This window comes from Plectrocnemia conspersa, unplaced genomic scaffold (assembly GCF_051122295.1).
Source record: "Plectrocnemia conspersa isolate PC_06_02 unplaced genomic scaffold, ASM5112229v1 ptg000007l, whole genome shotgun sequence".
NCBI lineage: Eukaryota > Metazoa > Arthropoda > Insecta > Trichoptera > Polycentropodidae > Plectrocnemia > Plectrocnemia conspersa.
In genome coordinates this window covers 9,982,939-9,998,552 of record NW_028277171.1, presented here as the reverse complement: position 1 = coordinate 9,998,552, position 15,614 = coordinate 9,982,939, and the positions used below count along the sequence as shown (strand labels likewise).

The following is a 15,614-nucleotide window of genomic DNA, read 5'->3' as shown; positions in this document are numbered from 1 at the left end:
GAAAGAATATTTCTTTATTGCGAAACGGGCACGAAAACAATATACCAGCTGACGACAAAAATCACAGTAAAGTCACATTATTCCTGTTGCACCATTCGATCTCGGAAGGATGTCCTCAAGCAAATGTGTTTCTAGAGGCGTGGGCATACTTCGTCGGTCGAAGAAAAGAGTGCAACAATTGGCTGAATGGTCGCTGCATGGTTTTGATTTGTCAACGAACCTTGATAATTAAAGGTGGTCTGAAACGAACCTATTACACCGTCGCTATCACAACTACAAGACTTCTGAGGACCATCTACTGGATATCATCCCTCCACCAGCTTTTCCACCACTGCTTGGATGAGAACGATACTCGCCCACTATAATTTTTCACATTATATGTAATATGAATAAATAAATTATTACTAGTTTCCATCAGCTTCTTCCTGGCTGCGTAGTCACGCCCCTTAGAGTTAGAAACCTTAAATAGTATTAATAATAAATATTTTAGCTTAACTTTTTTTCTAAAAATGTGTATTTTATTATACAATTATTTTTTTAATTGTTTAAAATATATTTATGGATATTTGGAGAAAAATAATAAACAGAAAAAAAAATGGGATTGTTAACAGATAATTTTGAATAACTTCTCTAATAATAATTATACATAAAATAAAGTTTGGATTAGTTTTAAAAAATATTTTAATAAGTAATTTAGAGTAAATTAAGTATATGTACACTAGTTTTATTTGTAATGCGGCTAATTATTATTTGTAAAGCTTTTCAGCAAAATAATAATTAAAAAAATTAAATAGAACTTTCTTTACAGCTGAGATTTAGGCGTGTAAAAGAAAGTTTTCAAGCGTCTGCCTTGATTTTTATGCGAAAAAACCGCTATCATTCATTGTTTTTTATGACCAAGCCAAAACTACTGAATTTTCTATTTATTTGATTAATTCAGAGATGTGTTTTGCGAATCAATTCAGCTATATATTATGAAACGTGCATCACCAAAACCTTATTTCTAAAGAACAATAAAATCTTAGCTCTCGTTAATGAGGCTAATCAGATTTCACGTCTAAACCCGCTAATTTTCCACACAAAGTATTCTTGTTACATAAATAATTGCTATTTAATAGTATGCTCGTTTCATTTTTTAGGTCGAGAAAGTGATGTTTGGCAACTGACTGGCAAAGATCCGCGGAGCAAAAAACAACACATAATGGCTCTTCTACAGGTAGCGATTTTTTCCTCTCGTGACGAAACGGTATAATATCGTAGGTATCACATAGAGTTTCGTCATTGATGTGATTCACGGTATCGGAAGAATTTACGATCTTGAAATACTCACCGAGTGTAAACACGCAGTTTCGCCACTAACCATGACTACTATATGTAGCATTGGGAAATCGATCCTTTTGGGCAAAAATCCGGCTTGAGTAATAATTAACGAGAAAATGCGACACATAGTATGGTGTATGTAGAACGAAAGCTCTTATGAATATTCATTACATTTACAACTTTGTATTTATCTATAGAAAATACTTACTATAGGTAATATATCAAAATTTAAACGGCTGGACCAAAAGGAAATGTCTTATGACACATAAAAAAACTATCAAGGAAAATTCGTATTTTTATAGATTAATTGTTAAAATATTCATAACTATGGGAATGAGCTGTTTTAAAATATTCTACTTATAATACATCTCTTGAATCGCTATGATGAAAATGTTGTTGGTGTATCTAAAAAAATTCACAAGAAGAGAATATTTTCGAAGTACAAGAATATTAACCATAATATTATTCTTGAAGAATTTTTATTTTATTATTAATTATAAAACATCTTTAAATAATTTTATATTGTTTTATAGCATACTAGTTTATTTTAAGAATTTCGTAAAACGCATTAAAATCTCTAAGAAAGTGTAATTAAAATAACAACTGCCACAACTAACATCAGTATTTACAATAACGTATTTTTTTTTAATCTTTCGCTATAACCTGAAAGCGTTATCGTGGTACAAAATCTAATAGTTATTTTTCCACAGACATATTCTTCAGATTTTCATCCGCAAATGGTGTGAAATTAAAAGGTAGTCATTCTTAAAAAAAACCTCCTAATGATAAAAATTCGTAATAGACTTTACTGTTTATTTAAAGATACGTCAGGAGAACCTTGACATTCGACCAAACTTGACGTGCTTGCTTGGTCTTGACTTTACAGGGCGCTTACCAATCCATTCATGAACTTCTTCAGCAATCTCTTTATTATTGATCCAGTGATTAACAAGTGCAATGTTATATTTTTTAATAGTTGTATCGATGGTTTAGAACGCCCAACTCTCTTATCATGTTTGAAAACGCTTGTACCACGTTATCCCATCTTAAAAAATTAGACTTATTTCTTCGAAATACGAAATTCAATAATTAGAGTGATAATCTAAATGCCTTTGACAACTTTACAACCTCTTAATAATAAGATTTTCATAAAGGAGGAATAATAGATAACATCTGATTTTTAAATATATGTAAAGGTCGAAATGGCGTAATCTTGAATCAATCGAATCAAATCTCGTTTAATTCACGCTGTAAAATTATGCTTACAGTAAATCGATTGTAACTGAAACTTTGAATTTACACAGACCAAACATTAAATAAGCCTCACCTTCATTTTGAATATGTTTTGTTAAAAGAGGATAGGACAGTCTAAATTAGAGTTTATTCTTACTAATTAATACTAATTTATGTTCATCTGTGTACGTAAGATATTACAACGATAAATTTATCTAAATGAGGTCTCTCGATAGTTTTCATAAATTTAACCGAAATGAACATTAATCTTTAGGAAAATCAGATCGCTATAACGAGAAACTATTCAGCTAGTCATTTCAGGTCACTATATTCATTCTCAATTCATAGATGTTAATGGATAGAGAAAGAACGAGAACACTTTATATTATACGATGTTAAATTACAAATCGATTAGAATACTGCTATGAAGAGAAAATATGGGAACTTTTGATCTCTAAGTATTAATTTTACTCGTGAAAGCTCTCTTTGGCTTGATTTTTCAAATTCTAAATATCCATATAGGCCTTGGATTTTTATCAAGTTTTTAGATTTGGAGAGCCTTTTTTTATTAAGCCCAAGCAATTATTTTTTTATCCAAATGTATGTGGATATTGTAATTAAGCAATGCACGTCTATTTTTAAGCTTATAATTTTAAAGTTGAAGAAATATTTTTATTTTATTAAAATTTACTAAGGCCGGAATAGCATAGTCAGTAAGATCTAGACTGGTAACCCAGAGGTCTCGGGTTCCATCCACGGCAACAAATGCGCCTACCTGCGCATTTTATTCTTTCTGCATTGAGACATCACAATGGTGAATCGGTTTGAAATAATTAAAATAATACTTTACTGCTTTCCGTCAAAATATATTTTTTTTCTATTAAATTAATAAGCCAGTAATACAAATTTATACAATATTTATTGCTTAAAATATGATATATTAACAATTTGAGCGAAACCTGGCGGTGCACGCGTTTATTTTTATAAGTTGAAAGTTTTAAATTATAAATTATAGAAATAAAAATAGTTCAAATTATATTTATATAAAGTTTTAAACCATATTCACAATATTTTTTTAATTCGCCAAACAATTTATGTAAAAATTATTATTTGTGTATGTTATTGTAGAAGTCTGCTTCACGTAATTTCCAAATTGTATCGAAGACTAAGTCGAATTCATATGACTGCTTAGCCTGGATAGACGATTTAAATTAAGCTAATAATTTTTCAGGCCTCTAAATGCAAGTGTGGCTAAATTCTCGTTTATTTTCATTCGGAAATGAAGTGGTAGTTCTAGATAAAGTTTTTAGCAAAAATATCTGAAGGAAGTCAGTGCGATAATGCTCTTTCTTACATATAGTTGCCCCTTTAGAATTGGGGAAGTACAACGCCCCTTTTAGTTCTCGGTGGTCTATCTAATGCGATGATTCAGCGCAGAACCATACTATTTGTTATTGTTTAATAAATATATTATTAGACTGCAAGTGTTCCCTAAAATGAGTAAATACAGCAACGTTTCGATTATTCAAAAAACATCTTAGGTTTGGTACCTATTTAAGGCACTTGTTCAGAGGAGATATTTACCGACTGTTGCAGTATACACCAACCCTCTTTATTCGTTGTGCATTGAAACTTAATAATGAATACCGTTTAATGGATGTCTGCTCAGATATGCAACCGTTCATTTTACGCTGTGGTAGCAAAACTTCAATGGATACAAATTAATCAATTAGTTATATGAAAATTTTAAGCAAGTCTTGGCGTATATTTTCGTCGCAACGATTACAGATAGTCCTGACAAAATGAATAAATATCAATATCACTTAAAATTAAATTAAAGTAATGTCAGTGCTAATGATATAGGCCAGCCAGATGCTGTTTCGCGCTATGCCCTAAAAATTTAACTCTTAACGCTCACAATTTCGCATTTTGTGCTCAAAAGATAAATAAAATATTGAATAAAATTTACACCAATTTCATACAGTTTAGTAATTTTATTATTATTTCATTTTTGTTAGTGTAATCTTTCAAAATTCTGATTCTGATCTGATTAACGTGACTTAACAGTTTTCCTTAATTCCTCATCACCTATGTATTGTATATGAAAAATATTTTTAACATTTGAAGGAATATTGCTCTTCATTTTTTCTATATACTATGTAAATCTTGACTAGTAAATAAATCTACAGCTGCTTACCGGTCTCACTGCCAAATCATCCCCACATTCGTCAAAATACAATATGTTTTTTAAAGAAATCACAATGTCCTTACACAAGTTTATTATTAACCGCTTTTAACACATCAAACAATAAAAAACCAATGGATTTAAGAAACATAAAACAACCATTTAATTTTATAATTCTATTAACATTCACTATTTTAATATTAACACATGCACTTAAGATAAATGAATTGAAAATATTTATCGAATGCTCCATTAAGAAATATAACCCAACTTCTCGGTAAAAAAAAAAGAAAAAATAATTCGTAGACGAAAAAATTAACATGTTGATTAAATATTTATGAATATAACCAAAGTAACTGTCAATAATTATTAAATTTTTTTTAATAAATTATACATTAAAAAAATATTTTTAATAATGGATTGTATGAATATTGTTTTATTTTCAATAATATAAATGTTAAACTAAACATGAACTAGATTTCAGCATAATGTAAAATTCACACGAAACATAAAATTCTTTGTAACATATAATTATGTGTAACATAAAATTCACGAAAAATAAAAAAAAATATACATAATATTATATAATATATGTTTTAACATATATATACATACATAAATAAAAGTAAAATCAATTATAACCTAAGTATAATTTGTGAGTTAAAATAACAATAAAAGGTTAGTTTTTATAAACATTATTATCAATAGAACAATCAATTGAATCATTTGGAAGCAATTCTAATGGCCAATCTATCGTTGGTAAAAGCCGTCTTTCGATAAGAAGCCACTCGTGAATATTGTCTGCTTTCCATTTTCCCAAGGACTCCATTACCCACTCGATATTTACTGGAATAACTTTAAATTTCACGCTCAACTCTGAAAAACAAACTTTGAATAAATACATACACTTTGAAATGTATGAAAAATCAGTAAGCACTTACGGTAAAATCTTTGTTCCTGTGTTTCCTGAGACTCTCCCACCAAAATCATTATGTCTTTGGGATTTTTAATCTCAACATCGCTTATGTTATCAGCGATCTTTCCACCTGCCTTTGCAAGGATATTCTAAATAATATACAATATTTTTATTAACATAAACATAATTTTTAAGAAAAAATCCAAGAACTTTTCAAACAATTTTATAAGTTAACTTACATTCAATTCTAAATCAGTAAGACCTAAAAATGGAGGTAAACAGAAGAAGGTCATTCCAGAGAATATTTTTAAGTTGCTCACTCTTGATAGATGTGGACCATTTTCTCCGGAGCTATCCAAGGCCTCATAAGCATCCTATTACAAATCAAGCACATAATATAACAAGAAAATATTGATAATGATGAGTAATATACAGTAGAAACAATTTTTAACCTCTTTCACATGGCTGTTTGTTTTGATACACTCTTTAATCCAATCCATTGATACGATCCAGCACCCCGAAGCGACTGCTTGAACGTATTTTAATGATCTAAAATAAAATAAATATTATAATGTACTAAAATTAAGATGAAGAATAAAAGGAAAAGGAATGCATTTTGATAAGGATTGTTATAATTCATATTCACACTGTCTTTATTAATAAATAGGATTTTGATTTTTTGACAGCATTCTTCGAATATTGCTTGAAGTAGATAGAAGTATTATAGATAATTACATTATATCATTCATTGCTGATAAATGACACAGTTTTTTTTTATTAAATTAGAATTACAATACACCGACACCGAAAATTGAGTATTTATCTACGTTGACTTTTAAAAAGAATCTATTATTAACCCTTTCCGGTCCTATGTCGAATGTCATTCGACATCGACTTTATTCCAGTGAGTCCTATGTCGAATGTCATTCGACATTTTTTCTTCATCAGTTTATTGTCAAAATACAAGCAAACATATTTTTTTCTCACTTGTATTTAGTGTAGCGGTATACTGGGATGAGGATTCAATGGTTTTTATGAGCATTTGAATGTATAACTTTCTACCTGAGAAGGATACAAAAGGTTTGTTTTAGTGGCTAGATCGGTACGCGTCACTCGGATCAGTTACGTTCGACCCATGCACGTGAAAACAATTTGATAATTATTATTACCGATACTTATAATTGTATTATTATTTTAATAATTCGAACCCCTCAAAAATGACTAGAATTCCAAAAAATAACGCGATAACATTGAAAGAAGTGAAGAATATATGAATGAAGTGAACAGTGACTGAACTATTTGTTGAAAGTGAAAATGAAGACGTTTATAAGGTAATAAAACAAACAAAACCGAAGAAGAAGATTATCTATAACTGATCCTGGACCATCTGTTTCCCCCGAGTGCTTGGAGTTCTAATTCTAGTAAAGAAATAAATAGTCGTACAACACCACGAGTCTACAGAGTCTTGAGCAGCAGTGATAACGATTCCGAATTTCGATCAATATTATTAGTTCCTGATTTTATATTTAGGCGATAGGGAGCAAAGACTGGACAAAAAGGGTCATTTCTTATACCTCAACCTTCAAGGGAAGCATAAAGATTGCCTGGTATGCTGCAACAAAAAAAATCCTGGGAGTAGGAAAGAAACGCGACACATTTGTGTAACTTGCGAGAGAAAGCCCGCCCTTTGCATCGGTGAATGTTTTCACCGATATCATACTTTGAATGTGTATAAAATGTAATAATTAGATCATTATCCTTACCTTCAAAAAAAAAATTGTAAACATAAATATAGTTTTATTAAAAAAAAAAAATGAGATGTATTGTGTTTTACCCTGTAATTCTCTAAATCTTTTGTGGACCTGGTAGAAAATTTTTTTTTTTTTTTGTGGACCGGAAAGGGTTAAAGGCTAATAATTCAAAAGGAATGTGGTAAGAAAATGCAAGATTATTAGCGCTTCCTGTAATATTTAGTATATTGAGGGTGCAACTTGTGTTGTTAATATATTCGCAAATATGTATTCAAAAAACCAAAAATTAAATCATTTACATTCTTATTTCATATTTTTAGTAACAAAATGATATATTTTTTTATTGCAAAATATAAAAAACACTTTCTTTATCTTGCAAAGGTTGTTAAGACTTATTCTTTTTTTATGCACATGGTTAAAATTAACAATATATACATCGTGACCCAAAAAATCAAACGAATTTTTAAACGAAATCCAGTTATTGCATGAAGCGGTAATGGTAATAATATTGAGTATTAGCTACGATAATAATTTTAAGTCGTAGTACAATTAATTGGCACAAGCTGTTTGAAAAATATGAATGATGAGATTGTTCAAGAACTTTTATTAGTAGATAAATAAAGGGTCTTTCATTCATAAATCATACATTAAGCCAAAACTCATTTTGAAATAAGCTTTCATGTAATTTTGCTTTTCTTATGTAACATTAAATTATCATTAATTATTTCAAAAGACCAGCTTTTTTCAAAGGGATGCTGCTGTACTTATTATAATGATGCTATGATTTAAAATTATACATCTATAAAAAATAATTGAATTATGATTTTTAAAATTAAATTTCATGAGACATCTGTTTGGTTTTTAGGGCCACTGTGTATTAATTTTGTTTATATAAATTAACAATAAATATATAAAAAAATCAATTAATCTTACTAAATGCTTCTACTTATACACTTATTTTTATTTAACATTAAAAATGTCAATCAGAACTTTTGCTATATATCAAACTCGCCTTTAAAACAATAATAATCAAATTAAAACTTTCTTTAAAGCTAAAGGATCACAATGAAAAATGACAATCCGTTATCAAAGATTTTTTTAATAAAATAATGTCATATAAAGGTAAATTTTATTTACCAAAAAATAAGAAAGTCATTTTTTAAATACTTGTAATACTTCTGCAAAAATAAATCTTGAGCACTATAATAACTAAAAAAATACATGTACATTTATATTTAAAGGCAAGTAATTTAAAATATCCAACAAATATACCTTAAATAAATATTAGTATAGCATTAAAAAACTTCAATATCCTACCTCTGACAACGATTAGCCACATCGACGTTTATAACAAGATGAGTTACATCATCGTTATATTTATCGACGAATTTCCATCCTTTTCTTTTTATCAGAAAATTGATACTATCCTTCTCCGTTGCTGACAAACATGAGCAAATCAGAGAGACATCTTTTGTATGTTTCTCGCTTCCCTTGACTTCGGTGCTTGCTTCCATCGCTTGCTCCATGAACTGTCTCTCCAAGCAGTTTTTGGTGTTAACCGGAGTGTTAGTAATCGAAACAATTTGACCCGTTTCAATATCGGTGAATGAAATTTCCGCTTCTTCGATCTTGTTGCAACTGTTTCCGTAAGTCAATGATCGTTTAGCCGAACTTTGGAGTGGAGTTGAATGCCGCTTTACGTTATTGATGAATTTGTTAATATCACTTGGAGTGTCCATCGTTTTGGGCGTTTCGTTTTTTTTTAGATTAGACAACGCTTTCTTTTTATTGTTTGAACGAGTTACTTTTACATTTTCACTACTAGTATTTTGATCGACATCTTTCGAGGAGGACTTTATTAATGAATCTTGTATTGGAGTGTCAGGAATGAATATTTCTTCAGCCAACGAAGCACTGGAAATTCTCGATCTTTTGACGACTTTCACATTGCTACAAAATAAATATTTTTAAATTTAAACTTGAATAAAAACTTTTCGGTATTTTCCCGTTATTGGTTAAGGGGGCCAAATTTATTCTAAGAAAATATTCATTTAACAAACTGCCCTGTACCTAAGCAGAAGCCGTACAATTTCTGCAAGAACCTGGTTTGTATTGTTCGTGGGGTGCTGTACTGACTGTACTGACTAACGCTCAATTGCTGCCGCTCATTCGCACCTAACCTGTTTAAATTTTAAAACGTATTTATGTAGCAAAACGTTTTGTTTTTTGATCAAAACAGTGAGCACCCTATGAATAAATATGCAACGAATTTTCTTAAAAAATGCTATTCATAATTGTATATAAATAAATAAAATGCATAAACAAATGAATACATATATTTTTAGAATAAATTTGATCCCTGATAACAGAAACATACCGAAAATCAACTTAATAATAATTTTATTTAAACCAAATTTTGGTACTTGTTGATTATCACAGTGCCATGCTTAAATTTGACAGTTGCAAAACGTCCACTTGTTGTTCAAACCCAAACCTAACCTAAACAAATTAACCATTATACCATTATTATATTCGTTCAGGATTTGGATTTGAACAGCAAATGAACGTTTCGCAACTGTTAAATTTGAGCGTGGCGCCGTGATAATAAACAAGTGCAAAACAAAATTGATGCATTTCGTCAACTAGTCTGCAAAATCAGCATTTTTTTTTAAAATTTATTTATATCAAAATATTCAGTTCGTTTGTAACTAGAAATAAAACAAAGAATGCAACACACAGATTGAAAACCACTGATAAAATAATTTTAACATATGTACAAATACAAGTCAAAACATTTGATAATTTGTTTTTTAATTTAAAAGTTAACATATTTTTTTTGTTATAACTGTGTTGCACAAAGTTTCCGCGAAATAACCTTTTTCACACATCACAAAATGAATAAACGACCCGTCGGTTAGCTCATATACGTGTACAAGCGCAGTGGTGGCCAGTATAAAATCAACCAGTACCATATATTTTCTATGTTATAATTATCAGTATATCTTGTTTATCTATCCCAATAAAAACTCGCGAATGGAACTCATTTCTAACTATTTTCTTTGATATGTTTTACGGAAGCTAATTTAAATATTTATTTAAGTATCTAAAACAGAACAATGAACTCAAAACAAACAATAAAAATAAATATACCTCAACTTTTGTGGTGTGTCCTCGACTACATCAGTAAAATCCATTTCATCGTCTTCAATCCCAGCCGCAGTAACTTTTGGAGTGTTACTTTTAAATACTTCATTGAAATCGATTCCCATTAACTCATCGGCAACTCTGACAGGATCTTGTGCATCTTCAGCTTGGGTCTGGTCGACGATAGGTTTACCGTACAGCGTAGTTATGCTATTTCTTCCGACATAAAGATCGACAGACTTCTTCAACTGCTTATACCGATCATCATCCTCAAAGTCAATAATATTAGTCTTTATACTTTTGTCTTGCACTGTCGGAATCTGAGATTCAATAACACAAATACTGCCTATTACACCATCATCATTTTCATTTGGAATCTCCGGCTGACGTTCAGTCGGAGTCTGTGATTCAAATTGAACGCAAATATTATCGTCGAAAACCACATTATCGACCATTTTCATCCTCTTTGAAATACAATGATCGTCATCAAGAATATTCTCAATTTCATCATTTTTTCTTTTCTGAATGTTCGGTGAGGGAATAGCATTATCAATAAATGAATTTGATCGATTACAAGGAGGTACATTACATAAAGTGTCTTCCATAGTTTGTATTTCATTTTCTACGCGTTTGTTAACAACGTTAACAGATTTAGATGAAACATTATTTTTATTGTTTAGTTTTAAAGAAATATTTAATTTGTCAATCGATTCTTCAGATTGGAACAAAGAAGAAATATTGATCTCCAAGTTTAAACCCTCTGATGTCTTATTCCATTTGTAAAGCCCTTGATTTTTTTCATTCTGATTTGGCAGTGAATTAAGTCTCTCTTTACCATAGCAAAAAACCTTATGTTCCATTTCCGTATATAATTTGCCTTTATAAATGAACGGAACTTTGGATTTTAAATTTTTACTTTTATCTAATGTTTGGAGCGTTGCTTTGATTGCCTCAAAATGTCCGGTAGATGTATTATCACTGAAATGAGTAAAGTTATCAGGACTTAAAATGTCAGGCGAGTTGTGTCTCATATTAGATTGTTTAGGGACTTCTTGTAACGCCAGGAAGTCCTTGTCGATGACTGTATTTGTGGTATTTATCTCAATTTGAGGTATTGATGTCTCTGAGGTTGTCGACTGACATTCTAAAACACATTCCGGTGTTTGCATAGTATCGATATTCATGCTTTTATTGCTAGAAACTATGGCATTTTTCTTAACAGGTGTTCGTTTAACTGATACATTTAGCTTCCTTTTTCCTTTACCTAAGACTCTCTTCATTCTTTTGACACGTTTCCAAGCATTTTCACTGTTTTCTTTCTGGTTTGGTCTGGCTTTAATGAGTGATCTAGCATCGTCCTTTTTTGGTAAAACGTTCACAAAAAACGTTTGCAAAACTTCATCTTTCTTAGCGTTCTGTGATTTTTCAGCAGGCACACTTAACGAATCATCGAAAAGGTTTTCCGGCGATGCCAACCATCCCTTAACTTTATTATCTTTTTGACTTTCGACTGACCTTTCATGATTGTCCACGATCAGTTCACCGGTGAATCTGATCGGCGATTCAAACTGACTAATCGATTGTAGTTTCGAGCCTGGTGACGAACTTTTCTTTTTCTTGTATGTCACCGTATTTAAATACTTTCTATCCTTTTCTATAAAACATTCTCCAGAATCTTTATCGCTTTCATTAGCTGGACTATCGTTAGACAATCTCGGCAAAACTGCAAAAAAAAATTTAAGCTGTAGTTTAAAGTAATAATTTGTCAAACATATGTACATATTTAGCATCTATCTGAAAAGTACTAATATTTTTATTAATATTTTTTTTGTGAATAGAGCTACTGGAAATGATCATTATTTTATATGTTGAAGACAGAAACGTGATTGGAGGGGGGGGGGGCAGGTTGAATTTGGCCAGAAGATGCATTTCATTTAATGAAATACAGTGAAATCTCATTGTAACGAATACCGAAATAACGAGATTCCCACTATAACCAGATCGCTCGTTATCAAAAAAATTCAGAAAGTATTTGCTTAGACTAATAATAAACTGAAAACATTTATTTTATAAAAATATAATAAAAATAAACTCACTTTAGGCGACCCATTCTCAATAATTTCGACGCGAAAAAAACATCACAACTTCAACAAATAGACAAACAACACCAAGACAACAAAATACCGGATTTGATTGTTTAGGATTATGAGTTCATTCACGTTTGACTTATGTTAAAAGTAATAAAAACGTTACAATCATAAATAAAAAAAAAGTGGCAGGAGTTTAGTGACCTACCCATGACAGTGGGCATATCTGGGTTCTAATAGGAATGCCAGACAACCAAGCGTTTTCACTGCGACTGTATGATTTTATTGCTTTTGACGAGGATTATTAACAGGGACTCTTTGAATTTAGTCAGAAAAAAGCAGTCGTTTAATGAAATACTAAAAATCTTAATAAAAACGAAACTTTAAAAAAATAACCACTAACTGGCAAGCTTTTGCCTCCCCTTGAAAACATCCCTGGTTGGAGAGAGATGTATATGATAATTTAATAGATAACATTTATGTCTGTGTCGCCAGCCATTTCACACATTTACTGTACCTTTAAAAAGTATCAATGTGATATTATTTATCTTGCATTTGTAAATAAAATAAAATAAATATTTAGCTGCAGGATAAACATGACAATCAGCTAAAATAAAAAGCTTTCACACATTGAGAAAAAGAAGGATAAAGCTTAAAATATATTAGTATTTTTAAATTAAAGAAAAGGAAAAAGAAGAGGGAATAAAATTAGTTCTTAAGTTTAGTATTATCTTATGAGTTTAAACCATAATGATATATGTGTTCTTCTACAATTAATAATGTTTCTTTTTTTAAATTTCAAATACAAATGCGTAATATAGTCAATGAATCAAACAATAGTATAAAAAATTATGAAGCAGGCAATCTAAGCAATTGATAAAGAAGGATTTTTAAAACAATTATAATATATGAAGTGTAATAAATACTATTTGGGATTTGTGGATTAAAATAAAAGTCAACGATGAAAGCTGATGACTGATTTTGTGGACTTAAAAATCTTTTGAAATTATCACAACTGTATTATTTAATATAAAGAACGTAAGGTTTAGTTTTTAAGTTTTTTTAAAGTTAAGGTTTCACCCAAAATCTTAAATGAAAAAAAGAAGCTTTAATGTCTTTAAAAAGTGTGATTTCAATGGAGACATATATTTAAATATATAAAGAGTATAATTGAAAATAAATTCCTGTATATACTACAATAATATGCATCATTGTACAATAAATATTTTCGAGTGTTCTACAAATTGTATGAACCAATTAAGTAAGTATAATGAATAATGCTGATAACGATCAAATACGTTTTGGAAAATTGTACTGATTTCTCCGAAGACAATGAATTAAAAACATATTAATTTATTTATTTATTAAAAATGTGACCATCGTGAGTTGACTATAGAGTATCTTGATAGCCATCATACATAATACGCACATATTATACAAATATTTAATGCACCATTTAACACTTAACAGGGTGCTGAAAAAGTGTTAAATTGTGCATTAAATCAAGATTTTTTGCAATGAACATTAAAATATGTTGTGTTTCAATTTTTTTTAATAATTACTATTTATCATTGTGTAGTATTAAAATAATGCTAAACATTACTCATTTGTATACTTATTATTATGAGAACATATAATTGTAATACCTTCTATTCCAGTGACGCTTTTAAAACATTCTATGAACGCTAACGTATCTTGGACAGCTTTAGCAAGTCCAGTGTCTGGTAATAAACGTCCTCCAGCTATTTTACCGCAGATTTTGCAAACTTTCCCCGAAGCACCCCAACATTTTGCACACGCGCTGTGGTTACATCTGCCTTTTTGCGGCTCCAATATTATTTTTAAACTGAAAAAATATAAATTGAAATTATCTTCAATATACATATATTAGTTCAATGAGTCATTGCTACATAAATGTGTATTAACATTCCACTCGTCATATATAAACAGACTTGACAATATAATCAAACAATTACAAAATTTCATATTTAATAAGTAGAGATTTAACGTTTATCATATTGTATACAAATATAATCCAAATAGGTTAAATAGTTAAACCTTTAGTATATGAAAACATCCTTCATTAGCGAAATAATTGAACAAACTTACCACACAGGACACATCAATAAACGTAAAAGTATTTGTTTCAATATTATTGCATGATTTACTTCGTTTCCACGATTCATAGTGGCGACGTTGACACAAATACCGGCCTCCCGCCGTTGTGCCACTTTGGCCGAAACAACTTCAATTCGCATCATTGACCAGTTTTGATATTGTCTATGGATTTTAGCTACCTAACTGGTTAATTTAAATAATATTATTTTTTAAATATAATAATATAAGCTTAAAACTAAGAATAAGCGAAGAAGCACAATTAACCATTATTCAATATATATATATATATATATATATATATATATATATATATATATATATATATATATATATATATATATACATATATATTTAATAAAATATTTTTTATGAAAAATAAGTTATTTTTATTCTAATACCACTACTAAAAACTAAAATATATTTAAGGCAACAAATTAAATGGTCTAAATTTAAATCAACTTTGTTTCTCAACAAAAATCAAATATCGGCCAGAATTTTATTAACAGCCTGGTCATAATTAAAATAGCATATGGTCTAAATAAAAAAATAATTAAAATCATGACTAGTTATAATTATATTATTTGGGCCAGAATAAATATTAAAAATTGCAAATGGTCAGAATAAAAGTATAAGACGATCATGTAAGTCAATAAAAATGTTATAAAATTTATAAATATGTGTGGGGCCCATTAAAATATAGATATATTTAGGTTTTATTATAACCAACACTTGGCAGCACTCTGGTAACACTGACGTGACGTGGATATTCTTTTAGAAAACTTTAGCAGTCTCGCAACGGCCGGTGTTGCTTTGTGCACCAGCCACCTATTTATTGTAATAACTATGTAAACCTTATACTT

At 29.7% G+C, this 15,614-nt stretch overlaps 1 protein-coding gene across 2 annotated transcripts; it reads right to left on the bottom strand.

Moving 5' to 3' along the window:
- Positions 1-5,144: 5,144 nt before the first annotated feature.
- On the bottom strand, positions 5,145-14,884 carry LOC148233886 (uncharacterized). 2 transcript variants are annotated; one of them, XM_088188900.1, is made up of 9 exons: positions 14,746-14,873; positions 14,283-14,482; positions 12,065-12,272; positions 10,556-11,527; positions 8,723-9,355; positions 6,107-6,203; positions 5,894-6,028; positions 5,680-5,803; positions 5,145-5,614 (listed from the first exon to the last, which is right to left on the bottom strand). In XM_088188900.1, exons 1-9 carry the CDS (start codon positions 14,820-14,822, stop codon positions 5,418-5,420), a joined length of 2,643 nt encoding a protein of 880 aa, XP_088045026.1. In that variant the 5' UTR covers positions 14,823-14,873; the 3' UTR covers positions 5,145-5,417. The 2 variants fall into 2 exon arrangements, with proteins under 2 accessions (XP_088045026.1, XP_088045025.1); XM_088188899.1 differs by having other exon boundaries at positions 5,146-5,614; positions 10,556-12,272; positions 14,746-14,884.
- Between the last annotated feature and the right edge of the window lie 730 nt (positions 14,885-15,614).